The sequence below is a fragment of the Amphiprion ocellaris genome, chromosome 19, assembly GCF_022539595.1.
Source record: "Amphiprion ocellaris isolate individual 3 ecotype Okinawa chromosome 19, ASM2253959v1, whole genome shotgun sequence".
Taxonomy (NCBI): Eukaryota; Metazoa; Chordata; class Actinopteri; family Pomacentridae; genus Amphiprion; species Amphiprion ocellaris.
Window position 1 is genome coordinate 21,769,103 of NC_072784.1, and position 14,452 is coordinate 21,783,554.

General features: G+C 39.3%; 1 protein-coding gene across 3 annotated transcripts in view; it reads left to right on the forward strand.

The window, feature by feature from the left end:
- Nucleotides 1-13,638, forward strand: part of gcgra (glucagon receptor a) — a 43,986-nt gene extending 30,348 nt beyond the window's left edge. For all 3 annotated transcript variants that reach the window (XM_023277982.3, XM_035951770.2, XM_023277985.3), the window contains exons 4-14: nucleotides 1,803-1,910; nucleotides 2,598-2,692; nucleotides 3,205-3,299; nucleotides 3,496-3,685; nucleotides 5,635-5,794; nucleotides 5,974-6,034; nucleotides 6,569-6,638; nucleotides 8,643-8,731; nucleotides 8,813-8,957; nucleotides 10,646-10,687; nucleotides 10,765-13,638. In XM_023277982.3, coding sequence (XP_023133750.1) covers nucleotides 1,803-1,910; nucleotides 2,598-2,692; nucleotides 3,205-3,299; nucleotides 3,496-3,685; nucleotides 5,635-5,794; nucleotides 5,974-6,034; nucleotides 6,569-6,638; nucleotides 8,643-8,731; nucleotides 8,813-8,957; nucleotides 10,646-10,687; nucleotides 10,765-11,130 — 1,421 coding nt within the window. In that variant the 3' untranslated portion in view covers nucleotides 11,131-13,638. The remainder of the gene's footprint in view (nucleotides 1-1,802; nucleotides 1,911-2,597; nucleotides 2,693-3,204; nucleotides 3,300-3,495; nucleotides 3,686-5,634; nucleotides 5,795-5,973; nucleotides 6,035-6,568; nucleotides 6,639-8,642; nucleotides 8,732-8,812; nucleotides 8,958-10,645; nucleotides 10,688-10,764) is intronic.
- Nucleotides 13,639-14,452: the final 814 nt, after the last annotated feature.

A 14,452-nucleotide genomic window follows, 5' to 3' on the forward strand; every position in this document is an offset into this window, starting at 1 on the left:
CACATCCAATAGAGCCAAAGAAATAAATTTTGTTATATTTCTCCCCATCTTATGAGTATAAATCTAATGTAGTCATACTTTTATCTCTGTTTTTGGTCTCCACCAACTCAAAAAACTATGGAGAGTTTGTCATGAAGCCTACATAGTGAACTTTATGCCGTGACATTTCCGAATTTAGCCAACCGTGTTGCCTTTTCCATGTTTATCCAAGCAGTATTGTGACCTATAAAGCAGTTTTTTTGGCTTTTCAGAAGTACCGGCTCTGGAGTAGCTGTTTTTTATCTTTCCCAAAAATGGCCCTAAAATAGGTTCCAAAGGGACAGTTGTGACAAAGATTACAGTTAAGCCCCAACTTGTTCCAGCCCAGCTCACTAAGGGAAGTTAAAAACACACCTATCCATTCTGTTTTAACAAAAATAAAAGCACCAAAGTCACCTGTGTTTCCCAAAACAAAAAAGGTACATGAAGGAGTAGCTCGCCATCAAATGTCAAATACTTTATGCAAACATTAAGTGGCTTTATTCAAGGAAAGAACCCCTGATCTAGCCTAACCTCCGAACAGGGAACTACAGTCTCAAATTCATACAATTCTGAATTAGGGTTGGCAGCACTTTTAAAATCAGTTGTACAGTTTGACATGGCTTGACTGGAGGTCAGCATTGTATGCTGGTCCAGTCAGATGTTGAATCAGATTTAGGTGAGACAGCACAGGTAGTGATTTGCAGAAGAAACTCACACATAGAAATTTGCATACAGAATGTGAGGAGGTTAATCCTACAAAAATGAGAAGGAGCACAATCACCCAGGGCAGTGACACAATGAATCCCTGAACAGAGGAGAGAATTGGAGAGAAATATTATGGACTGCAATATTTGAATGAGGTATTTATAGTAAGTGTGGGTCATAAACCTGCATTATGTCCCTGACTTGTCTCTGTGACTGAACTCTGTCACAAGTAGTAATGTAATCCATAGTTAATATATAAATATTACACTCATTACCTAGGATTATGTAGGATTATAGATATTAAACTTGGAACTTGAAAGTGTAACATAAACCATCGTTTTAAATTATTGATTGCAACCCAGTAACATTCCCAAGAAAGGAAACTGTGTTTTTCTTTGGATACACATTAGAAATAAAAATGAGCATGTACTGTCATCTTGTGGCACAGTGGCGGCTATCAAAAGCTGGCAATAGTTTGGTTACCAGACGATGGATCAGCAGTTTCCACTCACTGCTTAGACCGCTGCATAACACACTGCAGTCACTCCCATTATTACACTGTATCTGCTGCACTACTCTCACTGTCTGCTCATGCTAAGTGAAAAGTGCTCACTCCATCAACAAAGTGTGCTGTTCAGTTGCATTATAGTCAGTTACCATGTTCTATACCTGGGTGATAAAGCCGGAAAGCAAAAAAGCCCTTTCCCTCACTGCTCGCACAATCCCAGCACTCTGGTCTCTTACTCCGCAGCTCTGACGTAACTTCCTTGTCATCCCATTAGTGAGTAACATGCATCATTTTCTACACCTGAACATCCAGCTTTCTATACGATCAGTAGAGATAATTTACAACGTCTAAAGATGAAAGATGTGATGTAAGGGGAAGGTCATTATGAGGGTCTCTGAAGTCAAGATGAAAGACCATGATTATGACCAATTCCAAATTGGCTGCCATCACTTCAAAGACACGTTACTGTAGTCTATGACTCAGACCAGCGGAGATTAATATATAAGGGCTATGATTGTAGGCAACAATCTCACCCATATCTGATGTTTTTTTTTGTTTTTAACCCTAGGTCTTGTGTGCAACAGGACTTTTGACAATTATGCCTGTTGGCCAGACGGACTCCCAAACAGCACTGTCAGTGTGGCGTGTCCGTGGTATTTGCCATGGCACCATAAAGGTAAGAGATGTGTGATTTTGTGGATACACAATGTATACCAGTCATGTTGATGCAGGGTGTTTTAACCCTCGTGTTGTCCCGTGGGTCAAAATTGACCTGTTGTAAAGTTTGAAAATGTGGAAAAAATATATATTTTCACAGTGAAACTTCTGATGTCCACATTTTCAACATTTTTGGGAAATCTTTGAACATTTTTTGGTGGAAAAAAAAGAGATGTTAAAAATGTTTCTTAAGAACATTCACAAAAAATCAACCAAAATCCAGCAAAATTTGCTGGATTTTGGTTTATTTTTTTGTGAATGTTCTCAAAGAAAATATTAGAAATTTTACTGATATATATGTGATCACTTTAGATATTTTTAGGATTTTTTTGGAAGATTTTTACTCATTTTAAAAAAAAAATATTTACAAGAATTTTCTTGCCAAATTTGGGGGATTCTTTTTTAAATAAAACTTTTAATGAAAACTTTTAAGGAATTATTGGAATTTTCTTCCTGAAGGTTTTGCAAATTTTCAGAAATTTGTGGAATTTTTTTGTTGAATGTTTGGATTTTTTTCAGACAAGGAAACAATATTTTTTGGTGATGAGGACAACAGGAGAGTTAAAATATCCTACAGACAAAGACAGTTGTCTGTCCAGACTGGACTTCCCAGTAAATCAAAGAGGCTGCATGTGTGTGTTTGTAGTTCAGCATGGGATGGTGTATCAGGAATGTGATGCAAGCGGCCAGTGGATGACTGCGAAGAACACCAGCGAGTGTGATTCTCACGATCCAAGTCTGGTAGGAAACGTTTTTTTCACATTGGTCTTAGATGTGGTAAAGAGAATCGAACAAGAATAAATATTTGGTCTGCATGAACTAATTTAGCAGTCACATATTAGATGTAGATTTTTGAATTCATTTTTTTCTTTAATTTGATAACACATGTCATATAATGTAAAAAAAAGAAAAGTCTTTTTTTTAAAAAAATGTTTGGTAGAAACCGCTGCCCAAAAAAAATAAATAAATAAATTCAGGTAAAATATCAGAATTTATATCAAGTGCAAAACAAAAAAAAATACTGGCATTTTTATCTTATGGAAATGTATTGTCACTATACAGATTTTGCTTAAATTGTTATAATTATAATGAAATACTCTCAATGAATTGATAGTCCTAAAAGTTCTGCAGTGAAAAAGTTTTATTTTACAGATTGGACTAAATCAGATTAGACCATTGTCACATATCATCATTTCATGCAGATAACAGAAAAAAATCTAAGATGTTTGTATTTTTTGTGCTTTATTTTGCAGCACTACTATGACTATATCTGGGTCATGTACACAGTGGGCTATTCTTTATCCCTGGTAGCTTTAGTCTTGGCTCTTGGCATCCTTATATTTTTCAGGTAATAATGATTTTCAGTCAAAGAAACTCTCAGAATTGGACTATGTTATGAGGAAACAACTCCAGCTGACTTGTACAAAAGATAGAAATCATGATATCTATGTACAAAACTCCATTGCAGTTTTTCTGGAAATAATGGATTAAGGTGAAAAAAACACAGATTACCATGTCGACCACTGTTGCCTCTCATTCATCAGGAAACTGCACTGCATGAGGAACAACATCCACATGAATCTGTTTGCCTCCTTCATCCTACGAGCACTGTCCATTCTCATCAAAGATGCTCTTTTGGAGGCCAACCACGCGTCACAGGATCTCAGCAGAGACCAGGAACAGGGATTCCCTCGTGCATCTATGCCTCCAGTGGAACTGCTGGTCAACAATGAGGTGATCTGCAGCTAAACAACAAACTATATTGGCCGGTGTTGTACAGAGATCATTTAGGGAGTGTACTCAGATTTCTAGAAGTGGAAGATAGTCTGGAGGGTAGTTCTTGTCAGTCCAAAATGAGACATTTTATCAGAGCAAGGTGCTGTACAAATAAAGAATCACTGGATTTTCAAAGGGGCTGCACAGTGGCTCGGTGGTTAGCACCGTCACCTTGCAGCTAGAAGATCCCCGGTTCGCGTCTTGGCCTGGGCCTGGGATCTTTCTGCATCGAGTTTGCATGTTCTCCTTGTGCATGCATGGGCTTTCACCATGTACTCCGGCTTCCTCCCACAGTCCGAAAACATGCTCAGTTATTCTACATTGTCTCTATGCGTAGACCAGTGACAGACTGGCGACCTGACCAGGGTGTTCCCTGCCTTCACTACAGTCAGCTGGGATAAACTCCAGCCCCCTGCAACCCTAATGATAATGTAGATACTGGATGGATGGATGGATTTTCAATTTTCCATTGGTCCTTGAACTACTCATCTATAATATGCAGTTTTGTTAGCAAAATGTAAAAATCTACCAATATCACTTTATTCCACATGCCTCGTTTAAAAATTTGAACCATTTTCTCCAAAACCAGTTCCGTAAAAATCTTAAAATTCTGCACCCCTCAGTGCAGCTATTTAGTCATCAGCTGTGACCAACAATGATCTGACAAAAATTCAGGCTGTGTTTAACACAGACAGGTGACAATGATGGAAGCACGTTAAAAATGTAATAGCAGAATATCTGTAGCATATAGAACTACCTTTTATTAGTGCTGGTAACACCTCAGGGCATTTGGAAAAATGCTGTACATGCTGCTATCTTTTTTTCAGCTTTTGTTTTTGTCTTTGTCATGATTTATGGGATTCTATTTCTGTCATACACCACAAAGGACATTTTTGAGCTGTCTCCACCTCAGGCCATAGTTGTGTTGTTTCCATTAAGGGGAAGATTTTATAATTGCAGTGAAAATGAGCACACAGTAAATAAAGATGTGACAAGAGTAAAAAATGCCCTGAAACGGCTGAGGGTTCAGAGGGTCATTGAAAAGAAAGGAAACAAAAAATCCCAAATGATGGTTCTTGTATTTCCAGTGGCGCATTATCCTGTGTCTTTTTAGGAAATTTAATTATCCCATTTAACTTAATGTTATCTCCAATAAAAGTTATTTCCTTTGTCACTTTTTTTCTGCATCATAGAGTTAAAATTTTGTCCAGAAAAGGTTAAGATAGTCCTTATAAAATTCTTCAAACTATGTCTTCCATGATCTTCTATCAACTTCTAAATTGTACTTTGACATTTTATGTTAGATTTCAGCATCTTACATGTCTAATGTTATAAATAATGGAAAGAATTGCACAAAAACAATACTATAATTTGAGGTATTAGGGACAAGGAGCTGCATTTGAGAAAAAACAAACTAAGGTTCTAAATACAACAAGGGTTTTGTAGTTAGTATAAGTTAAAAATGAAATTTAACATCCTTCCCACTTCCATAATTCACATACAGTCCCTAAGGATTTGCAAAACATGACAAAACTATAAAGGTTGTATCATGTAAACATGTACAAATAATACAATATAAAGACAGCAAGATAGATATATGTATTGTAATAGTAGAAAAAAAGGGGTTGGTTGTAGTTAAAGTGAAAATAGTTGTGTGGAAAATAGTCTTAAGGGTAATACATGATTGTAGGAGCTAATTATCCATAAAAGCGGGACCAAATGCAATGACATATAGATTGTGTTTGTGTCACAGCTGGTGCAGATTAAAGATTTCGTATGCTATGATTGCGACAAGCCCACATTGCTCCCATCTGCTGTGGCAAAGATCTCAGCATTCACATCAGTTAAACAAGGTAACACCACACAGCTATATTATTTGTGCAATAAGCCTGATTGCCGTCTTGCAGACAACGGTTGGCTGCCGCGTTGCCGTGGTAATGATGCAGTACAGCATCATGGCCAACAGCTACTGGCTGCTGGTGGAAGGCATCTACCTCAACAACCTCCTGGTCATCACTGTGTTCACAGAGAGGAACTACTTCAACATCTACCTGTGCATTGGTTGGGGTGAGCTGGCCTGCTGTGCGTCTGTGAGTGTGTGTGTTTGCACGTGCGAAGCAATAAAGCAGGGGACACAAGTTAATTATGTGCTGTATGATGCGTTTTTCACGACACAAAATTAAACCAGAGCAGATTAAAGGTTATAACACTGATGTGCAAAATGACTGTTTTGCATTTTTTCACAGGTACCCCTTTAATATTCCTTGTGCCGTGGGTGATCGCTAAATACATGTATGAAAACCAAGAGTAAGTTTCTGCTGTCCTTGTCTCTCCTTTCCTTTTTCTTTTACTCCTGACTGTGCTATGAAAGTGCTCCAAATTTTTTTTTAGATTTTACTTATTCATGTCAACAGCATGTCTAAAAAAGTTGTCAGGCGGTTTGGCTGCAAATAACCTTTTCACACCAACATATTTTACCTCTTCCAGGATGAGCTGCTTGCACCTTCTTAATATTTCATGCTAACATCTAGCGCCTGAGTTTTCTGCTGTGCTCTTAATTTCTAATGGACATGTACTTAACAGTAAAAGGGGTGAGATTGATTTTAAGGGCACACTATGCAAATGCACAGACACTGCTTGTTATTTGAAGTTTTAAAAACCCACATCTATGTTGTGCATCTGCCTTCATCAGCCAGAGAGAGAAAGGCTTTCTGTTTTAGCTGGAGTTGCAAAATAGCTTTGCAAAATGTGCTACACAGCGAACCTTGTCCAGAAACATGTGAGGTGTCCAATATATGTTTCTGGTTGACTGATATTCCCTTCAATGCTTTTCTTTTTCAGATGCTGGTTGCGGACTATAAACATGAATTACTGGTGGATAATTCGTTCCTCGATATTACTAGCTGTTGTGGTAATTTCCTCTTTCTCTCTAATGCTATTTCTGACCCTCAGTTCACATCTTGTTATGCCATTTCTGAAAACGTTCTTTTAAAATTTTGATTGTTTTTTGCATTGAAATTTAGCGGCAAAAACGTGTGTTCACCCTTAAGTTCTACATGTGTAACTGGCAATCTAGCATTTCCACTTCATTGCAGCATGTTTTCCTCCTGTCATACACTATACAGTATTAAACACACTTCATTTATTCATGAAATGTAAAAGCTGGCAGTACGTCAGACCTAACTTCAGGGAAGCATGTTAAGACTCAAAGGTTCTTAGACAAAGTAGATATGATTTTGCTCTGTGACCTGTTCAATAGTTTAGTTGAGCTACCCTTTATTCATCCTGTGGCCAGGGATGTTATTTAAGGTGTGTTCATAAAGGTCAGTTCTGTGCCTTTACGTCCGATTTGTCATGGCTCATATGTGAAGCCAGACATCCTGGCATTTTCCATGCATTAATCGTTCTGCTAAGTGGCCTGTATCCCGCAGGAATTCCTGTTTCAGTTGTTATAGGAATAGAAGGGCTGGTCTCTATCTCAATGTTCCCCTCTCTGTCCTAATCCCAACCTTTTCATGCTGTACAAAAAACTACACCCAGTAATATCTCTGTATATGTCTGTCTATGTGCATGCAACTTTGTGCACATTTGACTGTTGCTGCTAGAACATGCACTACATTAATAAGTACTTCATTTGAGTCCATACAAATATGAAATGACACATTCATACATATATACTGTGCACATTACAGTGTATGTATTCGTATGTGGGGGAATTAAATCCGCAGTGTGATTTAGTATGTATCTGGCCCTACATTTGTACTACATATAATGTATATATTTTCATTTAAGCTTAATGATAAATTATTTATCATGACAATGCTTAACCTTCCTTTATACATTCATGTCAGTAAGATAGAAAAATAGTTTATCTGTCCTCAAAGAGGATATCCTTTTTCACAGTAGGCGCATTCATAACACAAGCAAGCCATGAATATAGACTTTTACAGAGTTGGCCCAAACCCAGATTTTACAAGGACGCTTCAGCTGCTACACAGCAAAGAAGAAAACATGGATTGACACTCCACACCACAGGCCAGATTGTTTTGTAGCTTAAGAGGGGGGTTACTTTCTTTAAAGCTTGTATTGCTGTGGGAACAAAGCTCATGCTAAATAAGGCGTTTCTGCACATAGGTAGCCTGGACCCATGACCAGGAGGAAGGAGGGTAAAGTGCTGCTAAAATGGGTGGTCTGGGTCATGTGTGGTTATGAGCGCTTTGGGGATCAGTGATGTGGTGACACAGTCACAGCCTGATATGCTGGGGGTGAGAATACCAATGAGTCTGCTGACTAAATGAATTATCTTTTACAGCTTGTCATTATTATTATTGTTCGTATTCTAATGCAAGTTGTGCTTTAAACACTTGATAAACAAACAAATGTATACACTTCCCACTGGTAAAAACTGGGTTGATGTTGAGTTTAAAATGTATAGTTTGTTCTTTACTACCAGGATTTTGTTATGTTTGGTCCTAGGCAGTGGTTATATGTACAAATTAGGTGCAGCTCACTTTCATCAACAACTTAACTATAGATATAAAAGGTCACATCACAAGTCATTTTCTTTTATCGGAACACCTACTGGGTGGTGAAATGCCAGCTGTAACAATATGCTTCTGTGTCTAATAATGTTCAAAGGATGGTTCATCCACATTACAAAAAAATGCATTGATCACTACAGATGATGCATTATCTTCTTTCTTTATTTTTTCTGGGCCTGTCTGTATCTGTGTCCAAATGCAGCTATGCGCTGAGCAGCACAAGCCCAGGTTCATACTTTCACTAAAGCAGACGGTTTATGATGGTATCTTAGATGTGTGAATAAAACCAAAACTTTTTGCATGACTACAAATCACAATAAGTAAATGTATGCAATCAACACTATTAATAACACTTGTTTCTCTTTCTTTCACAGATCAACTTCCTTATATTTATCCATATCATCAAAATTCTTGTGTCCAAACTTCGAGCACACCAAATGAGATACACAGATTATAAGTTCAGGTGAGTCCTTGTAGGATTAACATTTGATTTTTGTGTGCAACTTCACTCTGCTTAAGTTTGTGCTTTCTGTCTTTATCTCAGGTTGGCTAAGTCAACTCTAACCCTGATCCCACTGCTGGGTATCCATCAGGTGGTCTTTATCTTTGTGACGGATGAGTCCACCAAAACCACCATCGGTTTGCGTCTCACCAAGCTCTTCATTGATCTCTTCTTCTCCTCCTTCCAGGTTGGACGATGAAAAAAGATGTTTGGTCTTGAACCAAAGCATCTCTTTATTATTATTTTCACAAGCAATAGCGCTCCAATTATGACATTACTCAGCATCATTAATCAGTTCAGGAAAAATATGCCGGGCTGTGGCTCAAAGGGCAATGAATCAAAACTAATGTGGTTCCAGTGAGAGCAAGACGATGAAATAATGGGGGGTATTAGTGACTTTGATGGACTTTTGTTCCTGTATGAGATAGGACATGTATATAGAAATCACACCATGCCATTTGGGACAGAGATGTGAAACCTAAGCACTGGTACTTGGAGCATTTTAGAATTTGTTATTTGTTATCAAATTTGAGTTTATGTGAACTTAAGATCTCAGAATCAAATCCATATCTTTAAATTCATGCTATTCTAAATTATTACTCCACCAAGGAACGTGGTGGAGTTATATGACGATCAGCGTTGGTTTCTCTGTCTGTCTGTCTGTCTGTCTGTCTGTCTGTCTGTCTGTCTGTCTGTCTATCTGTTAGCAACATTACCCAAAAACGGACTGACGGATTCGAATGAAATATTCAGGGATCGTCAGAAATGGCACAAGGACCAAGTGATTCGATTTTGGCAGTGATGCGGCTTATAGTCTTGACGTCACTGTAACCATGACAACAAGTGAACACTATGTCAGCTGCCTGCTGACGATCATATGATTGCGATCCTACTACAAATCCACCGCTGCAGTCTTATCTGGATTTATCCGTCGGAAATGATACAAGGAACAACTGATTAAATTGTAGGGGTGTTTCCAAGTCCCATCAATTCCTGCCGCCCGCTATGTATTTAGGTCACTAGATTCGGAATCTGTACATAATGTTCACATGCATAACACATGCCTGTGCTCAGCGCAAGGTCATTTTGTTTGTGGGTTCATCAATAAATGGCCACATTGATTTCTCATCAACAATACCTAATAAACAAATGCTGCATTTCTGTCAGTGCCATATAGGGGAATGAACAGCCTTGGTGGAGTACTGTGCTTTCTGAGTCTTTTTCTTGTTTCATCTTGTGTAGGTCAGATTCCCTGCATCGCTGACTTTCTCGTCTCATAGACAGCTGAGAAGTGCTGTATTTACTTATGTGTCAGAGGGGATTACATTAACAAAATGCACCATCCACACTACCAAATGATTGTATCACGCTGAGATAATGACATTGACCTTTAAGCTTTGGGGATACAGATGACAGATGACATACAGCAAGAGAGAGATGCAATGCCTTTGGGATTCTCTTTGCATCTTTGTTAATGTAATGCCCTCTGACACATAAGTAAATACAGCACTTCTCAGCTGTCTGAGATAAGGGAAACTAAGAGATGCAGGGAATCAGGCCTACACAAGATGAAATAATAGCCAATCATTTAGCATAGCATGGATTTGATTATGAGATCTTAAGTTCACATAAACTCAAATTTGATAACAAGTACCAAATTCTCCAGTGCTCCAAGCTAACGATGACAAGTGCAGCTGTGTGATCCTAAGACAGATGTTACTGAAATGCACATGTGGTTACAAAGCAAAACACTTGCAACCCCCCACTGTGCTATAGTGCATCAACATGTTTTTTATTGTTTTTAACAGTGACGTGAATATTTTTTGGTGTCATGAGTAAATGCAAGGACTCACTCCATGTTGGTTTTCTCCACAGGGTCTCCTGGTGGCCATCTTGTACTGCTTTGTCAACCAAGAAGTGAGTTTCCACACGTGCACAACACATTTTTCTCTAGCCATTGCATTCATAATGTCTACTCCCATCTCTCTCCTTAGGTGCAGTCTGAGATCCTGAAGAAGTGGAAGCGCTGGAAGTTGGGGAGGAACATCGAGGAGGAGTATCGCCACACCTACAGCAATACCCCCAACACAAAGACAGCGAGCCTGTTGAACCATGTCTCACGACTGCCTCACCTCCCGGACATCGCCAAAACCTCCGCCCCAGTCTGTAGCCCCGAAGAGAGGCACATGCTTGTGGCTGACTGCCATAACGGCGAGGTCCACAGTAAAGGGGCAGGCAAGTGTGCCTGCCCGCTGCAAAAGGAAACCATCAGCAACTGCAGTCTGGTGGAAGATATCAGCAGCACGGACAAGATGCAGTGTTGCGAGGCGCAAAGAGAGAACATGGAGAGCCACCTGTGAAAGGCCTTGGCACGACAAAGAAAGTTGGATGAGTTCTCGTCTGGCTCTGAGAGACTGCCCCGGTTGGCTGAGGTGCTGTGCTGATGGAGTCACTTGTCTGAGCAGTCCTCGAAGATTAGCCTCACTGGGAGATCGAGCGGCACTCAGCATTCGCCACAGCCCGAGAACAGAGAACAATACGGCAGACATTCACACTGAGAAGTCTGATGTGCTGTGAGTCTCGTGGAAGGATTTCTCTAGATATTTGTCAGACAGTATAATAAGCCATTGCATGTTCAGCAATGGCATCTCAAGACAAACAAGCCATGTAAGATAATATTGAAAAAAACCTGAAACCTCAAACAAAAAACAGCAGCAGCAACAACAACAAAAAGACAGAGTCCTTGCTTGAACCTCTGCTTCAATTTGTGTTGTCTATCAAAGGTTGAGTTTTTGTGGTACTGGACGTTCAATACAAACTGGACATTGAACTGTGTACACGAAGAGACCAAACAAATGATACAAAACAAGGGGGCAAAGGAGAATGCTTTTTTTTAATATGCTTTGCTCTGATATCTGTAAATAGTTTTTTGTCTTTTGTTGAAAATGTAAAAAGATGAAACTTTCTGCTGCTTGTACGTCATACAGACCACAGTGTTGTTCAAGCGGCCCCGTCCAGGGCTTCTGGGAAATTGGCAGCTGCTCTCTCCAGGTCCTTCCTGGCTCACATACAGACATTAAAAGAGGTCAAGTGATGGTATGGGATGAATTATAAATAAGCTAAAATGATCATCATTTAACTTTCATATGTGTTTCAGATAAAAATAATTCGTTTTTATATATATTTAGCTCAAACCTTTCACACTGCTGAGTGCAGTTGTAACCGTTTAAATGTGCCAGGTGTGTTTTCATGGAGAACAGATGAATTTCTGGGTCACTAAATGTGTGTTGTTTTCCCCCTTTGCCATTATGATGTCGCACACCTTGGCATAGTGTATGAACTTCTATGGCCACTCAGTCCCAATGCAATGAAAACTTATAGGGAAAATCATGCAGTTAAATCTAGGATAAAAAATATACAACATGCAGACATGACCTGCAAAGCCGCACGTGCATAAAGTACGAGTTGAGCGTCATCACTCAAAATGACACGTCCCCTCTGGCACAAGGGTGTTTTTGTGATGTTACATAGAAGCTGTCACGCATGAAAACTGCAAAGATGTGGTGGGATTAAGGTGTTTGACTCACTTGCCAAGGATGTGTGCCGTACGATGCCATCACAGCAATGTATGAAAAAAAAGACTGCGCTAATGACTGCATGTTCAATGACGGTGTTTAATATGCACACTTACCCTGTGTCTACTGTGGGTGTGGACGCTTCGAACAAAATTCTCTACCCTAAAAGCAGAACAAAGTTTTCTAATGACAATACACTGAGTTGCTAAAATGTTTTGCCACAATTAACTGAACTTGACTATGTATGTATGACAATTTGCACAATGTTAATTTATAATTGGTAAATACTGTGTGTGTGTATATATGTGTTTATATGGAGGTGATTGTATTTGATTGCAGTCAATATATTTCATGCATGTCTGTGAGGGGGGCATGTACGTATGTGCAAGTATATTTTCAGGGTATGAATGTGTGTAGTTGCAGATTTGTGGATGTGTTGCAGTAGGATGAATTTTTGGCTGTAGCCAGAGGAGCGATGGGTTGATATAAACCAGCGCAAGTGGCTTCCCACAGAGGTCAGAGGTCATTATGAGCCAGTCTCAGTCTAGCAAACACAGTGTTTCACCAAAGGACATTCCCAGATGCCTATATAAGGCGTAAGGAAGACACAGCTCTAGGTTTGATTTTGGAAGCCACTTTCAGTGTGATTCCTCAATGTCATTTTGCAGCTCAGAGCAAATTAGAGCACAACAGCGACATGTTTGTCATTGAGGTAATAGCTCTGTGCACTGACACATCCCCCAGTTGCTGCTGTCGAGTCAGTGAGCAAAAACAAATGGCAGATTGTTTTTCTTCAACATCTGCTGAGGACTGTAATAGAGCTGGTAAATATCCAATAGTCTGAATTGTGCTGGGAGTTTGACGCACATTCTGCAGCTCAGAAGTGACTTCGTCTTTATTTGCGGAGAAGAATAACTCACACAGTACTAGAGGAATTTTGTACACATCCAGTAACGTGAATATTCAGGAGAGGTAAGCATATTGATATTTTTTATTTCAAACCAATACCTGTGTTTTAAGCTGTGACCCTGACCATGTATGTATTTAAAGCCAGCAGCTTGGGTCACTCCCATTCCTGGGCCAAAGTGGTTCTGCCTGAATGTATTCTCTGAAAGGCCCAAATCAATATGTTCCTTTGTATTTTCTCTTAAAGATGGTTATATAGAGTATATATGTGATGTGAAGAATCAATCAGTAAAAAATGACTGTATTCAGGTGTGTACAGTTGATCGTATATTGTGTCGGCTTTGTGCAAATGGTGAAAGAATAAATTACAATGTATGTGAAAGATCATTTGAACTTGCAGTAGCTTTTGTGTTGGTGAGCATTCATGATGTTCAAATACAAAGAAGGAAGCACGTGACGATCGACTTTCTCAGATTAATGTTGATCTTGCTCGCCTGCTGGCTGGCTGGAGTCGCTGAATGAACAGTAGGTTGGCTTAGAAGTGAGGTGAGTATTGACTCAACCTCTATTGTTATCTGCTGTTTGATGGCACACCGGTCCTTATTGTGGCTAAGGCACGGGATATGGCAACTTTTATTGACTTATTCAAGCTGCTCTGTTTCAGCTTTCCAGTATCTCTTCTTTTCAGTATCCTGCTTCAGAGCAGCGACTAACACTTCTTCAGCATCACGGCTGTAACTTCCCAAACTGTCAACTGAACATTGACACCTACTTCAGCAGAGTAGATCCAGAAGGTGAAGCCCAGGTTTGAACTTCTCTCATTTAATGTATCCAACCAAGAGGAGCTCCTTAAGCTCTTTCCAGAAGAGATACAAATGTAGTGGCATTATACTCATTATACTCCCCCTTTTCTTTAATTTTTCATGAGTCTATTGAAGAAAACAACCAAGTGCTGTCCTCCTGAAGACGTTAGACAACATGTCCGGAGAAATAGTTCTGTTTTATGATTACCACTTGCAAAATGGTGGAGAAATCAAAGACTACATGGACAGACAAGGCCTGGATGATGTGTCACTCTTTGAGAATAAAACAAATAAAAGTCAGATTGCATTAATTGTATCAGAATTTACCAAAAGACTGTATTAATCACCATAGACTCCAGCCCTCCGGGGACTCTAATGAGGATTAAGCGATGTATAGA